The sequence below is a fragment of the Oncorhynchus nerka genome, linkage group LG27, assembly GCF_034236695.1.
Source record: "Oncorhynchus nerka isolate Pitt River linkage group LG27, Oner_Uvic_2.0, whole genome shotgun sequence".
Taxonomy (NCBI): Eukaryota; Metazoa; Chordata; class Actinopteri; order Salmoniformes; family Salmonidae; genus Oncorhynchus; species Oncorhynchus nerka.
In genome coordinates this window covers 50,189,608-50,207,923 of record NC_088422.1, presented here as the reverse complement: position 1 = coordinate 50,207,923, position 18,316 = coordinate 50,189,608, and the positions used below count along the sequence as shown (strand labels likewise).

General features: G+C 41.3%; 1 protein-coding gene across 1 annotated transcript in view; it reads left to right on the top strand.

Moving 5' to 3' along the window:
• apba1a (amyloid beta (A4) precursor protein-binding, family A, member 1a) overlaps nt 1-18,316 on the top strand; it is a 105,015-nt gene that overhangs the window by 80,602 nt on the left and 6,097 nt on the right. Inside the window, 8 exon segments of the mRNA XM_029638486.2 lie at nt 4,735-4,845; nt 8,570-8,609; nt 9,321-9,466; nt 13,378-13,410; nt 14,764-14,850; nt 15,323-15,511; nt 16,462-16,641; nt 18,031-18,243. Coding sequence (XP_029494346.2) covers nt 4,735-4,845; nt 8,570-8,609; nt 9,321-9,466; nt 13,378-13,410; nt 14,764-14,850; nt 15,323-15,511; nt 16,462-16,641; nt 18,031-18,243 — 999 coding nt within the window.

The following is an 18,316-nucleotide window of genomic DNA, read 5'->3' as shown; positions in this document are numbered from 1 at the left end:
CTCCACCCCCAAATCGATCCCGCTCCAGAGTACAGGCCTTGGTGTTACGCTCATTCCTTCGATGATAAACGCGAATCCGTCCATCGCCCCTGGTGAGACAAAACCGCGACTCGCCAGTGAAGAGCACTTTTTGCCAGTCCTGTCTGGTCCAGCGACGGTGGGTTTGTGCCCATAGGCGACGTTGTTGCCGGTGATGTCTGGTTAGGACCTGCCTTACAACAAGCCTACAAGCCCTCAGTCCAGCCTCTCACAACCTATTGCGGACAGTCTGAGCACTGATGGAGGAATTGTGCGTTCCTGGTGTAACTCAGGCAGTTGTTGTTGCCATCCTGTACCTGTCCCGCAGGTGTGATGTTCGGATGTACCGATCCTGTGCAGGTGTTGTTACATGTGGTCTGCCACTGCGAGGATGATCAGCTGTCCATCCTGTCTCCTGTAGTACTGTCTTAGGCGTCTCACAGTACGGACATTGCAATTTATTGCCCTGGCCTGATCTGCAGTCCTCATGCCTCCTTGCATCATATCTAAGGCACATTCGCACAGATGAGCAGGGACCCTGGGCATCTTTCTTTTGGTGTTTTTCAGAGTCAGGAGAAAGGCCTCTTTCTTTAGTGTCCTAAGTTTTCATAACTGTGACCTTAATTGCCTACCGTCTGTAAGCTGTTAGTGTCTTAACGACCGTTCCACAGGTCCATGTTCATTAATTGTTTATGGTTCATTGAACAAGCATGGGAAACAGTGTTTAAACCCTTTACAATGAAGATCTGGGAAGTTATTTGGATTTTTACTGATTATCTTTGAAAGACAGGATCCTGAAAAGGGGAAGTTTCTTTTTTTGCTGAGTTTAGTTGAAAGCCCTCCCAGAAGAGTGGAGACTGTTATAGCAGCAAAGGGGGACCAGCTCTATATTAATTTATATTATTTTGGAATGAGATGTAGTGCGTTTATATGATATATCTTATTCTACTCTTTTCCCCTCTGGTTTCCCTTCCCTTTCTTTATTTTTTCCTCTCTGTCTCGTTCTTCATCTCGCCTCCTTTCCCCATTTCAATCCCTCTCTCTCTCTCTACCCCTCTATCTCTCTCTCCCCTTCTTTTCCTTCTCCTCCTTCTTCTCCTCCTCCGTATCCCCAACTCTCTCTATCCCTCTCTCCCCCTTCTCTCCCCGCTCTCTATCCCCCCTCTCGCTGTCGCTCTCTTTCATTCATATTCAGATTGCTTTATTGGCATGAAATACAATTTGTAGATATTGCCAAAGCAGTATAGTGGTACAGCATTTCAGTAAATACAGTACAATGCAATGAGGATAATGAAATAGTTAATTTCAATAATAATAATACATATAATAATAATAATAATACACGTGAGAACTGTACCCGACAAGACGTTTCCCCCATCACTTCCACTAATTGGGGAGTGAGGAAAATGCTATAAATGAAGAGGACTCAATGTATTTTGAAAGCAGAGTTTTTGAGGATTATAATAACACCCATTTGATGTCTATGGTGGCAAAATTGCAAGATTATGTTATAAGGCTTTTATTGCATCAAATGTTTTTTTTATTCAACAGAATAGAGTATTCTGTTAACTATTGTGTGTGTGTTCTACTGAGGATGGGCCTCTGGGACATAATACTGACAGGAGATTTACCATGTATTTTGGGTGATAAAACCTAAAGAGCATTCCAGAGCATGAGTTAATGTTTCTGTTCTATACCGTACCAGGGAGAGATGGTTCCAGTTTGGAGTCGGAGGACCAGACACTGGTCTATACAATGAAAACTGTTGCCACAGCAGATACTGTCTGCTATGTATTATAGGTATCTTTCATACACATCTTAACCTTGTGACCCATTCTATACATCTGTTGTTTGTCATGTAGGTTGAAAGGGGTGTAATCTATAAAAGACCTTTGTACTTTTGTCTCGCCGCTCTCAACGGATCATCAGAAACGGTGATTCGTCGCCAAGTCATTGCTATTGCAAAGCTCTCACTGTTAAAGATTTAGCTTAAGTATGACTCTGACTTGTGCGATAAGTTTGTCTCTCCTCATTTGATAGTAAAGAAATGAACCACCACATGTCATACAAGCAAGCCAAACACCCGTCCAAATGTGCACTTCACATTTCCATATCATAAAACTCATGTCATGTACAGTGTCAACGCTTTTTTAGCACTATGTTTGATGTACAGTTACAAGATGACATGACATCATATCCTGGCTTGTTCTGAACAGAAGGAGCCTATGTTTGTCTATTGTGAAGAACACGCACCTGAATGCACTAATGAATCCTTTCTCTGTGTATCAAAAATGATGATTTGTTTCTCTGAATTACCTTGTGAAAACCTTGTAAAAGCCCTACAGTAAGATCATATTTTTATAACTTAAGCTAGTCACGTTGGCAATTGAACAGATTGCGATTTATAATGAGCCGTTTTTATGGGTTGCGTAAACAAGCAACAATAATTGTGTGATGGCGGAGATGCAGGGTTGTGTTCCAAACAAAACAACTAGAAGTGTGCTTTGCTCTAGTTCCTCAACGGCACAGCTAGGAGAGATCAAAAAACACCTTTAGTTGAAGACTCTTCTTTGAGTCATAAATGTGCATTGAAATGACTTAGGAACTGTGCACACTTTGGAGAGGAGTGTGGCCACTTGGAGACACCAGTTAGTCCTCTCACTCAAACCCTTGTAATTGTTTTGTCTTATGTTGCCATTTACCACGAATATAGCAAAAAGTACAGTAAACGTAAAATGCACATTAGATCAATAGTGTAATGTTTGGATTCAGTCTTGTGTCAGATGGACTGTTGTGCCTGGTCTAATAATTTCCCCATAATCTCCAAACTGTTTTAATTGCGTCCATGCTTGTGCATGCATTTGCTTTTCATATTTCTTCTGTAAGAAACATTTGAATGTATCCCTATCTATATAGGCCAATTCCCACAATTCCCACGACGCCAGGACAGCGGAGTCAATCACCACCTTCCGGAGACACCTGAAACCCCACCTCTTTAAGGAATACCTAGGATAGGATAAAGTAATCCTTCTCACCCCTCCCCCTTAAAAGACCTAGATGCACTATTGTAAAGTGGCTGTTCCACTGGATGTCATAAGGTGAAAGCACCAATTTGTAAGTCGCTCTGGATAAGAGCGTCTGCTAAATGACTTAAATGTAATGTAAATGTAAAGGGTTCAGACAGTCTCTGGCTGTCGATATCCCAGAGCTGTTTTACACGGCTATCCAGCCATGTCTTGTATATACATTTTGATTGAGCTGTGAAGCTTTGCGTAGCGTTGGTGACATCAAAGGCATGCGCTGTAGTTTTATTTTTATATGTAAGCACATCGTTAGCTTTTTACTTTTTTCAATTACATAAATGCTTTCAAATTCTCAAAAAGTGATGTAAACTGATGAAGATTATTCATAGAAAAAAAACGTATAAAATCTCCTAATCCTGTGTTTATCACAGACCTTATTTTCTGCATTTATCCAAATACCCTCCAAGAACCCAATTAATTTCTTCACAGGCTTTGCCCAACGAGCCATGGCGGAGCCTCTGTAAACCCTCTGTAAAGTGCCTACAAAAGACGCCATTACAATTGCTCTCAATGGTTGTTGGGGTTTAATTCGTCTGCTAAATGACTAAATATCAATGTAATTTGTCGCTTTTTATATGGGGGTTTTGAACCCTTGGTTCCAAAGTACCAGGGAAGCAGCCACTCTCCAAAACCTGGTTGAATAGTTTTAATTAGGCATCCTGCAGCTCAGGAGCACTGTGTTTAACCATTTCATTCCTGATGCTGTCAGGGCCACATGCCTTTCCAGGTTTTAAGGCTTGTATGTTTGAAAGTTCAGCTCGTGTAATTTGGTAGTCAATTGGGTTCTGGTTGTTTTTAATGAATTTTTTATTGGATATCTCTTTGTTTTAAAGTAAGGTCTTCTTATGATATTATTCCATAGAGACTTTCAAAATGATCTTTCCAGATGTTGCCTAGATCATTCTTCTGTTCTCCTTTTAAGCCATTCCATTACTCCCAGAACTAGTTTTCATAGTTTTCAAAATGCTTCCGTTTCTTACATCTTAGGTTTTGTTTGTATTCTTTAAATGTACCACAATATTCTTGCTGAATCTTGTGGTTGGTAATGTTTTTTATTTGATAAATATCCTTGAGTTTACACTCGGAATCTAACCATTTCTCTTTTGAGGTTTTCAACTAGAATGCTTTTCCTTTTGCATAAATGTGTTTTTGTGGCAGCTATCAAAGCCAAATTTAAGTCAGGGAGGTTTGGGCTATATGTACTCGAAAGGAAATCATTGATACAGGTTGTCCAAATGTCCAAATACTGTATATGTTTATTACCCTAAGGGTCTACACAGTCAGGTTCAGAACTTGTTCTAGCATTAAAATCCCAACACGAAAGCACATTTCCATCAGCTTGGAACTGGTTGGTTTCTCTTTGGAAATTATCATAAAACTGAATTTGAGTGAGAAGCATAGACTGCACATACAGTACATGTAAATGATTGTCACTAAGGACCGTGCTTTTGTTGAGTTTGAACCAAATGTGGGTGTTACCCTTGTTGATTTGGTTCAGTGAAAGGTCTTGTATACCATATGACCAATCTTTCCACGGCCCTGCTCTGTTTTATGTTTTTATGTTTGAATGATGGAAGTAAAATTAGCTTTCTCTCTATCTCTCTCTCTCTTCCTCTCCTCACTCTCTCTCTAGTCTCCAGGTTCAGACTCTCAGGCCTCTCCTCAGGGGGCGGAGTCTTCAATCCGGACACCCATGCTTGAAGGGAGTGAAAGCTTCGAGTCTCCACCGCTTTCCACTAAAGAGGTGTTTTTGTGTGCATGTATATGTCCATGTTATGATACTTACCAGGCATTGTGACAAATCAAAATGTCACTGCATATAGGACCGTTGCGGTGACCATATTACCGCAACACCGGCAGTCGTGTCATGAACACAGTCAAATTCCACATAAACGTTGAGTCATGGTAATCTCCTATTATGCACTCTGGACATGCTTTGGTAGTACCCAAATCACTAACAACCATCAGGTCGCTAATGGTCTGGCACTCAGAGCTCTTATTGTCCCTCTAACCACACTGAGACCAATGGGAAAATCAATGGAAAATAACATCAAACACTTATTTTTTAAATTTTATTTAACCTTTATTTAACTAGGCAAGTCAGTGAAGAACAAATTATTATTTACAATGACAGCATAGGAACAGTGGGTTAACTGGCTTGTTCAGGGGCAGAATGACAGATTTTTACCTTGTCAATTTATCATCAAAATACTATCATGCTTTTAAAACCCACCATTAGGTAAAACATTTTGACCTCACTGTGATGATCAAGTTGAAGAAAGAAGTTCAACAACTGAGTGGAAAACATGGTCGTTGTGGATGTTGTTTCAGAGCCGAGCACAACGAAATGTGTAGAACAACCAAATGCATATTAGAGCTTATGCATACGCATATGTCGAAATGTAGTTGAAGTCGGACGTTTACATACACTTAGGTTGGAGTCATTAAAACTCATTTTTCAACCACTCCACAAATTTCTTGTTAACAAACTATAGTTTTGGCAAATCAATTAGGACATCTACTTTGTGCATGACATAAGTAATTTTTCCAGCAATTGTTTACAGGCAGATTATTTCACTTCAAATTCCAGTCGGTCAGGAGTTTACATACACTAAGTTGACTGTGCCTTTAAACAACTTGGAAAATTCCAGAAAATGATGCCATGGCTTTAGAAGCTTCTGATAAGCTAATTGACATCATTTGAGTCAATTGGATGTGTACCTGTGGATGTATTTCAAGGCCTACCTTCAAACTCAGTGCCTCTTTGCTTGACATCATGGGAAACAAACAATAGTACGCAAGTATGAAAACCATGGGACCATGCAGCCGTCATACCGCTCAGGAAGGAGACGCGTTCTGTCTCCTAGAGAACGTACTTTGGTGCAAAAAGTGCAAATCAATCCCAGAACAGCAGCAAAGGACCTTGTGGAGATGCTGGAGGAAACAGGTACAAAAGTATCTATATCCACAGTAAAACAAGTCCTATATCGACATAACCTGAAAGGCCGCTCAGCAAGGAAGAAGCCGCTGCTCCAAAACCGCCATAAAACAGCCAGACTACGGTTTGCAACTGCACATGGGGACAAAGATCACACTTTTTGTCCTGTGGTCTGATGAAACAAAAATATAACTGTTTGGCCATGATGACCATCGTTATGTTTGTAGGATAAAGGGGGATGCTTGCAAGCCGAAGTCACCATCCCAACCGTGAAGCACGGGGGTGGCAACATCATGTTGTGGGGGTGCTTTGCTGTAGGAGGGACTGGTGCACTTCACAAAATAGATGGCAACACAAGGGAGGAAAATTATGTGGATATGTTGAAGCAACATCTCAAAACATCAATCAGGAAGTTAAAGCTTGGTCGCAAATGGGTCTACCAAATGGACAATGACCCCAAGCATACTTCCAAATTTGTGGCAAAATGGCTTAAGGACAACAAAGTCAAGGTATTGGAGTGGCCATCACAAAACCCTGACCTCAATCCTATAGAAAATGTGTGGGCAGAACTGAAAAAGTGTGTGCGAGCAAGGCGGCCTATAAACCTGACTCAGTTACACCAGCACTGTCAGGAGGAATGGGCCAAAATTCACCCAACTTATTGTGGGAAGCTTGTGGAAGGCTACCCAATATGTTTGACCCAAGTTAAGCAATGTAAAGGCAATGCTACCAAATACTAATTGAGTGTATGTAAACTTCTGACCCACCGGGAATGTGATGAATGAAATTAAAGCTTAAATAAATAATTATCCTCTATTATTCTGACATTTCATATTCTTAAAAGAAATTGGTGATCCTAACTGGCCTAAGACAGGGAATTTTTACTATGGTTAAATGTCAGGAATTGTGAAAAACTGAGTTTAAAAGTATTTGGCTAAGGTGTATGTAAACTTCCGACTTCAACTGTATGAGCCCAAGTCACCCCCAAAAAACAGAATTAAAATAATGATTATACAATATACAATACATATCCTAATAGTCTATCACATATTAGCATGGCAAAAAAACTGAGTTTTTAGTACATAACTGGTCTAGCCTATACTCTGAAATTCAACATATTCTAGTAATCACCTTAGAATGTGGACTGTATTATTATGCATACTTGATGGACTGGTTGGCTTAAATTACGCTCAAAACGTTCTATCCGTGAATATGGGAGAGAACTTATAGGCCTAGGCGATGCTGTTTGTTGTGCAGGGTGGCTTACAAAGTTAACCTACAATTATGGTGAATTTGTATTTGATTTTGAATAGCCTAGATAGCTGCAGGAATATGGTTGTCGAGCCCATGGCATAGAAGGGTTGGGCGGAATATCACCTGTCGCGCAGTGAGAGGCTGCATGCTTCTCAAACAGCGTTTGATGCGTGAAGTTAAATTATTTTCAGAGGATTATATATGCAATCCTGTGTGAAAGCAGAGTTTTGGTGGTTGCCACTAAAAAGAAGAGGATCCTAGCTGCTACTATATTTATTTCTCAGCTGCTTTGCTATAAAGGCGGAGTAGCATACACGGCATGATTTAACTGGGGGAAAGGGGCCATTCGCTGTTCGAGTGCATACGGATGCTATGTATTTTGCCCCTGTTCCTGTTCCTACCCATTTCATAACGGGCCATTCTAAACAAATTTAAGATGAAATTAAATTGAGAATAGTCTGATGGGTAAAAATATGATCACTTGATGAGAGAACAGGGTGTGTAGCCAGAGGCAAAGCTTTTTTTTGTGACTTTTTCAAATAGTCAATAGCCTATAGCTGCATCATGTTTTGATTTCTAAGACATTCTGAGGTTTGTTTCATTCACAACTAAATTGACAAAATAACTCTAAATCTGGGCATATAGGACCTGTTTCAAATGCTAACTTTTAAGCTCGCAACATAGCCACTTCATATGTGCACTCACTCCGCAATGGGAAAACATCCTTTCTATTTTTTTCAGCTAAGTTCAATTATATTATTCTTACAATAATATAATATAAAATCATGGCACAGGACTGATTCGATATCTTGTCTGCTTAAATGAACTAGCCTACGGGCATGGCGCATAGCCAGATAACATACAGTAGGCCGACTGACATTCGGTTCTTTTGAAATACATTTTCTTCATATAATGTTTCTTTAGGCCTGCCTAAAATAAATAATGGATTTATTGTGATGGTGTATATTAAATGGATTTATTAGACTTTTTAAAATGCAGATGCTCCAAAGGCGCGCATCAGCGGCTTGTACGCATAGAGGCCTGAAGATTGTAAGCATGTTTATGTTAATTAACGGGTAATTACCGTGAGACTGGCAGTCATTTGCGTGACAATAAACCGGCTAACAAAATGTCATGACCGGCAAATGCCCAGTGTGTCAACCAACGTTTGTCTGTCTTTCACCAGTGTCATGATAGTGCTATGACAGTGTTATAATGACCATGCCTGTGTGACCCGTCAGTAATGTGTTATCTGTCTTCTCCTCTACACCTGCAGTCCAGGAGAAGCCTGGCCTCCTTTCCTACCTATGTAGAAGGTAAGACTTGCTCCTGGCTCCTGGTCTTTACGTCCCTCTCTGCTTTACTTCAGTGGGCCGCATTTTGCCAGTGCAGAATATATTTGAGAAGCGGTTCTCTCTAGTAAATGCTTGGGTGATTTAGCTCTGTGGGGGTATGCTGATGTGCAGGCGTACATTTAGTACCAGATCAGCATTTTTAAATGTCATTGGAGGGCTGAATGAGAGGTAAGGAAAATTAGAGACAGAGAAAGGGCCTCTAGTGCACCAGTCAAACGCTTCAGTGCGGTCTTTCTCTCTCCTATTTCTCTCTCACACATACACATCTATCTATCTATCTATCTATCTATCTATCTATCTATCTATCTATCTATCTATCTATCTATCTATCTATCTATCTATCTATCTATCTATCTATCTCACAAACACACCCACCCACCCACACTCTTTATCCTTCCCTCTTTACTCATGCATTCTGTGTGCTTTAGCTCAGTAGGAGCATTGTGTCTCTAGTCTCTCTAGCTCTGTGTGAAGCACAATGACATTCTGGTGACACATACACACACACTCTCTCTCTCTTTCTGTCTCTCACTACGATGTCCCAATCAAACCAACTGTTCTAATTTCTGCATCTTTAGAGTTGAAGCCTTCACGAACATGTTAAGATTCAAACCGTATATATATTCCATGGCAAATCATGGCATTTTAATCTTCCTACTCCTCTCCTCCCAGTCCCAGGTCCATGTGACCCAGAGGACCTGATCGATGGGATCATCTTTGCCGCTAACTACCTGGGCTCCACCCAGTTGCTGTCTGACAAGACCCCCTCCAAGAACGTGCGCATGATGCAGGCCCAGGAGGCTGTCAGCCGCATCAAGGTGAGGAGAGAGACTAATTCAAATGTTTTTCTTTGCTCGCAATGATGTGGTTGAAAATGCTGGTAGACAGTACAAATTATTTTCTTACAGAGGAACTTCTGGATAGATCCCATTTTAGTCATTTAGCAGATGCTCTTGTCCAGAGCAATAGGAGCAATTAGGTTTAAGTACCTTGCTCAAGGGCACATCCACAGATTTTTCACCAAGTCACCACGGGGATTCGAACCAGCGACCTTTCGGTTACTGGCCCATCGCTCTTAACCTAGGCTACATGTCGCCCAACCTGATTCCATCCTGACCTTGTACTGGATTATGTTTTCTACCTGGTAATGGATAATATCTAATAACCTGTTTTTAATACTGTCTGATAACACACCGGTCAAAAACTGGTTGCATCAGCGTTGTTTCCACATCATTTCAACAACAAAAAATCTATCGGATGATGTTGAATCAACATGGAAAACTGATTGGATTTGCAAAGTCATCAGTGTAAGGGAATTTGTTTTTCACCCAACTTTTAACCTAAATCCAATGACATGGTGACATTTTTTGTTGATTTCACGTTGATTTCACATTAATTGACATCTCAACCAAATGTAAATGAAAACTACATGTTGAAATAACATCTGTGCCCAGTGGGAACGTACTGCTTTATAACATCTTTATCACAAGTAATCAAATCGATATCTGTTTTGCATAGAAACATGTTCTATGCTATGTACGAACCTGAATATGTACAAAGGTCAAGATCTCACATCAGTACATTTCTACCTATAACTGTGTCACTTCCATAGAGAATAATAGAGAACTCTAGTGCCCAAAAGCTTGTTTTAGCTTGGCCTGTGCTATTGAGGCCTTTCCCCATTTTGAAGTATTCAACTGGGTGGGAAGGCAGATCACATAATTCCATCTAGGTCATCAGAAGGGATCAGACAATTCATTATACTTGAGTAAACATTCCATAACTGCAGGTGGCAGTAAATTGCCAACCTTGGCTTTATATCTGTTCAAACAACACACTTCAGGTGGCTGTGTGCACCCTTTGAGTTTGTTTAATTGACTACTTCAAAATGGAGATGTCCTCAATCACGCTGCCCATGCGCTCACAGATGTCATAATGGGACAGATACAATGAAGAGTCCTCTATCATTCTCTATGGTCACTTCCCCTCACTCACTTTCTGTCACATGACCTGAGTCTTCCTGACATCTTCCTGGTTTATCAGCCTCCTGGCGCACCCTCCAGCCCATAGCCCACACTGTAGTGACTCAGCATTTTACAGCCTGCCTGATCAAAATGCACTGAGCTGTAGCCCATAGCCTCTATCAGCCCATACATACTGTATACACACCCAGAGTATGTTTTCTGTTACTCCTGTTCTCATCAGACAGAGCCACCATAGCACCTCTGCATGTTCTACTATCTACCATCTAGTGGCCAAAAACAAAATTGCGGCTGGAGTCCTAAGTTGTATATTGGCCTTTCTCTTGCATTTCAAAGAAGATTGAACAAAAACATTTTTGAAAACGATGTTTTTTCTTTGCATTATCTTTTACTAGATCTAATGTGTTATATTCTCCTACATTAATTTCACATTTCCACAAACTTCAAAGTGTTTCCTTTCAAATGGTATCGAGAATATGCATATCCTTGCGTCAGGTACTGAGCCACAGGCAGTTAGATTTGGGTATGTCATTTTAGGCAAAAAAATAAATAAAAAAGGGTCAGATTACAATTCAAGAGGTTTTAAACCCTTTAAACCCCTTTGTTATGGCAAGCCAACATAAGTTCAGGAGTAAACGTGCTGAACAAATCACATAATAAGTTGCATGGACTCACTCTGTGTGCAATAATAGTGGTTAACATGATTTTTGAATGACTACCCCAATTATCTGTAAGGTCCTTCGGCTGAGTAGTGAATTTCAAGCACATATTCAAGCACAAAGTCAGGGAGGTTTTCCAATGCCTCGCAAAGAAGGGCACCAATTGGTAGAAGGGTAAAATGAAAAAAAGCAGACTGAATATCCCTTTGAGCATGTTGAAGATATTAATTACACTTTGGATGGTGTATCAATACACCCAGTCACTACAAAGATACAGTCACCCTTCCTAACTCAGTTGCCAGGGAGGAAGGAAAGAGATCAGGGATTTCACCATGAGGCCAATTATAATTTTAAAAACAGTTAGAGTTTAATGGCTGTGATAGGAGAAAACTGAGGATGGATCAACAACATTGTAGTTACTCCACAATACTGAACTAAATGACAGAGTGAAAAGAAGGAACCCTTTTCAGAATACAAATATTCCAAAATATGTATCCTGTTTGCAACAAGGCACTAAAGTAATACTGCAAAGAATGCAACAAAGAAATGAACTTATCTGAGTACCACTCTTCATATTCTCAAGCATGGTGGTGCCTGCATCATGTTATGAGTATGCTTGTCATCGGCAAGGACTAGGGAGTTTTTTTTAGGATAAAAATAAATGGAATAGAGCTAAGCACAGGCAAAGTCCTAGTGGAAAACGTGGTTCAGTCTGCTTTCAAACAGACACTGGAAAGCAAATGTACCTTTCAGCTGTACAATAACCGAAAACACAAGGCCAAATATACACTGGAGTTGCTTACCAAGATGACATTGAGTGGACTAGTTACAGTTTTGACTTAAATTGTCTTGAAAATATATGGCAAGACTTGAAAATGGCTATGTAGCAATGATCAACAACCAACTTGACAGAGCTTGAATTTGAAAAATAATGATCGGCAAATATTGTACAATCCAGGTGTGCAAAAGCTCTTAGAGACTTACCCAACAAGACTCACAGCTGTAATTACTGCCAAAGGTGTTATCCAACATGTATTGGGTTGAATACTTATCTAATCAAGATATATTAGTGTTTCATTTTATATTAATTTTAGAATGTATTTTTTTCCACTTTGATATTGGAGTATGTTGTGTAAATCAATGCCAAAACAATTACAATTCAATCTATTTTAATTGCACTTTGTAACACAACTAAATGTGGGAAAGTCAAGGTGGTTGAATACTTTCCGAAGGCACTGTACCTATTAGTTTACTATGTATTGTAAAGACATACTCAAGATTCCAATTAAGCATGATACACTTTCACATTAATTGACCTCATTCAGTGAATTTGACCATAAATTAATGGTGCAGTTTAATTTCAAAAAGTATTAGGGTGGTAATAACTGTGTCTAATCCTTTTAGTGCACTAGTGAGTCACCTGCTGGCCAAAACATAACCCACTGAACAGTAAAGTAGATATGCCATTGGGTACTTTTTTAAAGACTGGTTGACTTCAGACTGGTTGAATCCCAGACATTTAAATGTATGATATGTTCTAAAATGGAATGTCCCAATGGATGTAATCAATACACACACTGCCACTCAATCCCCTCCCCAGATCCATAGGCCTACTATCTATGCCCATGCTACTTCGGCCCTGCACTACTCTGACCACACACAAGCACACACACACGCACACTGCAAACAGGATGCATATTTTGCTTAAAATAGCAACAGCTGTGTTATTGTGAAATGTCAGGACTTTTTGGAGTGTCAATTCTTTTGCACCATTACAAATCCTATTTTCCCTAACCGTTAACCTTTAACCTAACCCTAACCCCTAAACAACTAAACTTAACCCTAAACATAACCCTTTAGCTTAAAATAGCAATTTTGAACAAATTGAGGACCTGAAGAAAGTCCTGACTTTTCAAAAAAGTTGTTTCTTATCTGTTCAGGACATTAAGATGAAATGTAAGGATATTGGGTCCTGATAATGGAAAACAAGCACACACACACATACACACAGCACACCCTGCCTGAGCCCTGAGCCCTGCTTCAGTCTAACCCATTCTCCTGTATGTATGTTTGTTCCATGCCAAGCAGACGGCCCAGAAATTAGCCAAAAACAAGAAGAAGGTGCGGTACTCCTCATTGATTGGCTGTTCAGTGTTCCGTTGTGTTTTCCTGTGTCTGTCTGTGTCTATGTCCCAAATGGCACCCTATTCCCTATTTAATGCACTACTTTTGACCAGCGCCCAATAGGCTATATAGGGAATAGGGTGCCATTAGGGACTCATGCTGTGTTGTAAAGTCTCTCTCTCTCTCCTCTTTCCTTATTTTTCTACTTCTTTTACTCACTGTCTTTTCTGAATCCAGCAACAAAGTCCTCTCTGTTGATTTGCAGTCATGTTATGTATACCATTCTTAGGTTTGTCTGTCAGTTAAATCCGTCACCATTTTCTCATTCCATGTCAGACATTCTTCGATTTTATCCTCCTATAGAGTTTCTACAAGATACTGACAGGAATACATGGACACATGACATAGATGTACAACGAATAAAAGCTTTATATGAGGAGAAACTGAAATTGCTGGATGCAGAAAATGGCTGTGCAGCCATTTTTGTTATACCATGAAGTTGTGTTGTGTTTGTGATCGTAATTGAAGAGGTTTTTCCCTGGCACAAGCTTCTGTATTAGTGTGGTACTTCACTGTGGTTGTAACAATTGCAAGGCTGTTAGCACTGTGAATCCTGTGGATGGCTAACATTACACACAGCAGCACCTCTCTTTTCCAACACAGACCGACTAAGTATTCACTGTAACCCCAAAGTTTCCCAACTCCGGTCCTGGGGACTCACAGGCATCCATCCAGGTTTTCATTACAACCAACACTCTCATCACTGTAATACGACTTAAATGAAGTGGCCAAAAACCAATATAACTAGAGTGAAACCCAGTTAACACAGTGGGTCCCCAGGAGGGAAGTTGAGAAACACCACAGTATAACTAATAAGACTAACCCCATTACTAACTCCAGTCTCTCTGCTACCTATGGACAGGCTATACTCGACTAACTACTGGACTAACTCTGAATATGCTGTACAAGCCAGAATTACAATGAAGGAAAACAACAACTCCAACACACACACACACACAACACACACACACACACACACACACACACACACACACACACACACACACACACACACACACACACACACACACACACACACACACACACACACACTACCTGCAACATTCTGAACACCTCAAAGCTTTTGATTGATTGAAAGTGCTGGTGTCTTCCTTCAGTGTTATCTCGGGTAGTTGTGGACTGTCTCTGACCTCTGTCTAGTTGTGGAATGATAATAATGGACTGTCAGCTGTACTGCTCTAATAATCGACTAGATGCTCAATTGCCCTGTTCTGTCTCTGTGTCTTTCTCTGTCACTGTATGTATCGGTCTGTGTGTGTGTCTAAGCAGGCTCCAGAAGGTGAGGCCCAGCCCATGACGGAGGTGGACCTCTTCATCTCCACCCAGAGGATTAAAGTCCTCAACGCTGACTCACAGGTACACTCTCTCTGTCTCTCATCTTCTATGTTGTCCACTTCTCTGTTGACATTTCTCCTCCTCTCCTCCTGGCTCATTAATCGCAGCGTGGGGCCAATCAGGGGGCCTGGCCACACTAGCCAATTACCTGTACAAGTACCCCTGGGACAATCAATATAGTGTTTCTTGAGTGTAGATTTTTTTCACACGACAACTGATGGAGTTGCTTTGATAATGGTTTGGTCCTGAGTTTCTTCTTTCTGTGCCCTCCCTGTCCTGACCATAGACATAGAGAAGGGTTGAATCTGGTAGACCTGAAACGTATGGTATTGACTGTCCCCTCTGTGTCTACAGCAGACCATGATGGACCACCCCCTGACCATAACATCACCCCTTAACCCTTGAACCCTGACCATAACCCTATCATCACACTTTAACCCCTAACCCTATCATCACCTCTTAAACCTTGACCCTATCTCTCCTCTATCTACAGGAGACTATGATGGACCACCCTCTGAGGACCATCTCCTACATCGCTGACATCGGCAACATTGTGGTTCTGATGGCAAGGCGCCGTATGCCCCGCCCAGACTCCATGGACAGCGTGGAGGCGTCAGACCCCGCCGAGGACGAGAAACAACGGCAGTACAAGATGATCTGCCACGTCTTTGAGTCCGAGGATGTGAGGATCTCACTTGACTTTTAGTTTCAAACGATGTCTCTTCATCCCTCCCTCCCTCCCTCCCTACTTACTCTCTGTCTTTTACTCTCTCACTCTTTCTCGTTTGTTCATTCATTTTTTGTCACTCTGTATAACTTTCTCTGTATCTTTTGTGATTACAACCCTTACTTTATATTGGTCTTTCACACACTCTCTCTCTCTCTCTTTGTGGTTACAACTACAACCCTTAGTCTCTCCACCGCGCTCTCTCCCTCTCTTTCTCATAATTTTTCTCTCTGTATCTGGATTCGACTCGTCCTGTTTACTGACTCTCAACATTATAGCATTTTAATGTTGCATTAATGAATCATAATCAAGTCTCCATGCCCTCCCTTATCATCTAATGGTTCATTTCACTTGACAGAGTTGTTTTTGGGACCCCTGGTGTAACTGGGTTCACACACACACACACACACACACACACACACATACACATACACATACACACACACACACACACACACACACACACACACACACACACACACACACACACACACACACACACACACACACACACACACACACACACACACACACACCACACACACACACACACATTCCAGTAAACAGAACAAACCAATCAGGACAGAAGTATTTCATATTGATGAGATGAATGTTTCATCTCTCTGAGTCACACTATGTCTTCTGAAGTTGATCTCAAATCACTGGAGTACAGAGAAAGGAAAGGTCGGCCAGAAGACATAGTGTGACTCAGAGAGATGAAACATTCATCTCATCAATATGAAACACTTCTGTCCTGATTGGTTTGTTCTGTTTAAAACCCCTACGCAGTCTTTTTGATTGGATTTTAAATCATCACTGTATGTCTAACAAATCACTGTGTCACAGTTTATTTCCCTCCCTCTCCTCTGTCCCTTGCCTCCCTCTCTCCCACTCTCCCTCTCCAGGCCCAGCTGATTGCCCAGTCTATAGGCCAGGCCTTCAGTGTGGCGTACCAGGAGTTCCTGCGGGCTAACGGCATCAACCCAGAGGACCTGAGTCAGAAGGAGTACAGTGACCTGCTCAACACTCAGGACATGTACAACGATGACCTCATACACTTCTCCAAGTCTGAGAACTGCAAAGACGTGAGTCTGTTGTAGAATGATGAACAGTACCCGTCTGTATTCTGTACCTGGTTTCATCTTACTGAAGGCGTTCGTAAAGCTAACGCTACGGTGTATTAATACATCTGTTCCACTTCTACAAGTCCGAGAACGACCGTGGTTTTACGAATGAAGAGCGGAGTTCTTAATATGCTATAAACTGTCTCCAGTCAGCAGCACCACTGAATCATTTTTAACCTTGAAACCAGGCAGGCAGTGATTGGTTCTAAGACCATGGCGCGGAGTAAGAACTCAAGTTCGAAATGAAGCAAAGCAGCAAAGATGTGAGTCTCTCAGACACTGGGATCACCCAGGCAGGCCTCTGGAGAATTAATCAATTGATTTTACCAGTTAAAAAAACACAGTACATTTTTTAAAAACGCGATAGTGATATATCACAAAAATTCTGAGACTTATTTCCCCTAAAAGAAAAGTGGTCCTCTTTGATGGAGATTGAAAAGGCTCTCTAGTAGTCGGTGTCAGATGATGGGAAGGGAGTTGAGGCAGTGGGCTGGAAATACAGTATAGCTTGAGTGGAGGGGGCATCGATGGTACAGTCAAGAAGAAGCAAAGACTCTTAGTCAGTGCACCACACCTGCTCCTCCGACGTTCAGTTCCTCCACAGGAGCGGCTCCTCCACAGGTACAGGTTTTGCCATTGCCCGAAAATGTGGCACCCACTTGGGTGGAGGGCATGGAGACTTGATTATGATTCATCTTTTAATGCGTCATTAAAATAACAAATATAAAGCCACCACACATTGATACTGGTTAGGAACAGTCCCTTTGCCTTCTCTGCCATCCCTGGAAACTGCAAGCAGTTGTCAATCCCAGCAGATGAAACAAAAAAGCCCGTGCTGCATTATTTAAATCCAAATAGTGTAACTATCAAGCCAAACAAATATACTTTTTATCTGTCCTGCAACTGTGAGGCAAGACAACCAAATGTAAGTGAAACACAGAGCAATGAAAACCCCCACAAATAAATTGAAAGAATACATAAAAAACACAGAACAAGGTGCCATGGCAACCACGGAAGTACAACGTAGTTAAACAAAACATTTGTTATTATGCCAAAAGTAGTGAACTATGGCTGGGTTGACACAGGCAGCCCAATTATGATAGTTTGCCCAATTGCTGGCAAAAGAGCTGATCTGATTGGCCAATAAAACAATTTTAGCACACAAAAAAGATCCGAATTGGGCTGCCTGTGTAAACGCAGCCTATGTAGAGAGAAGGGTTTGCTCTTTATTTGGGGTGTAGACCAGGTTACTGTAAAAGCATTTTGTGGCAACTGCTGATGTAAAAAAAGGCTTTATAAATACATTGAGATCAACCGATTGATTGATTGACTGATTGTGGTTCTCCCCAGATTTACATCGAGAAGCAGAAAGGTGAGATTCTGGGCGTGGTCATTGTGGAGAGTGGGTGGGGCTCCATCCTGCCCACAGTCATCATCGCCAACATGATGCATGCTGGTCCGTCGGAGAAGTCAGGCCGTCTTAATATCGGAGACCAGATTATGTCTATCAACGGGACCAGTCTGGTGGGGCTACCCCTGTCCACCTGCCAGACCATAATTAAGGTAACACACACTCTCTCCTCTCTCTCTTTCTCTCTCTCCTTTTCCCTCCCTCCCTCCCTTTCTCATCTTCAAT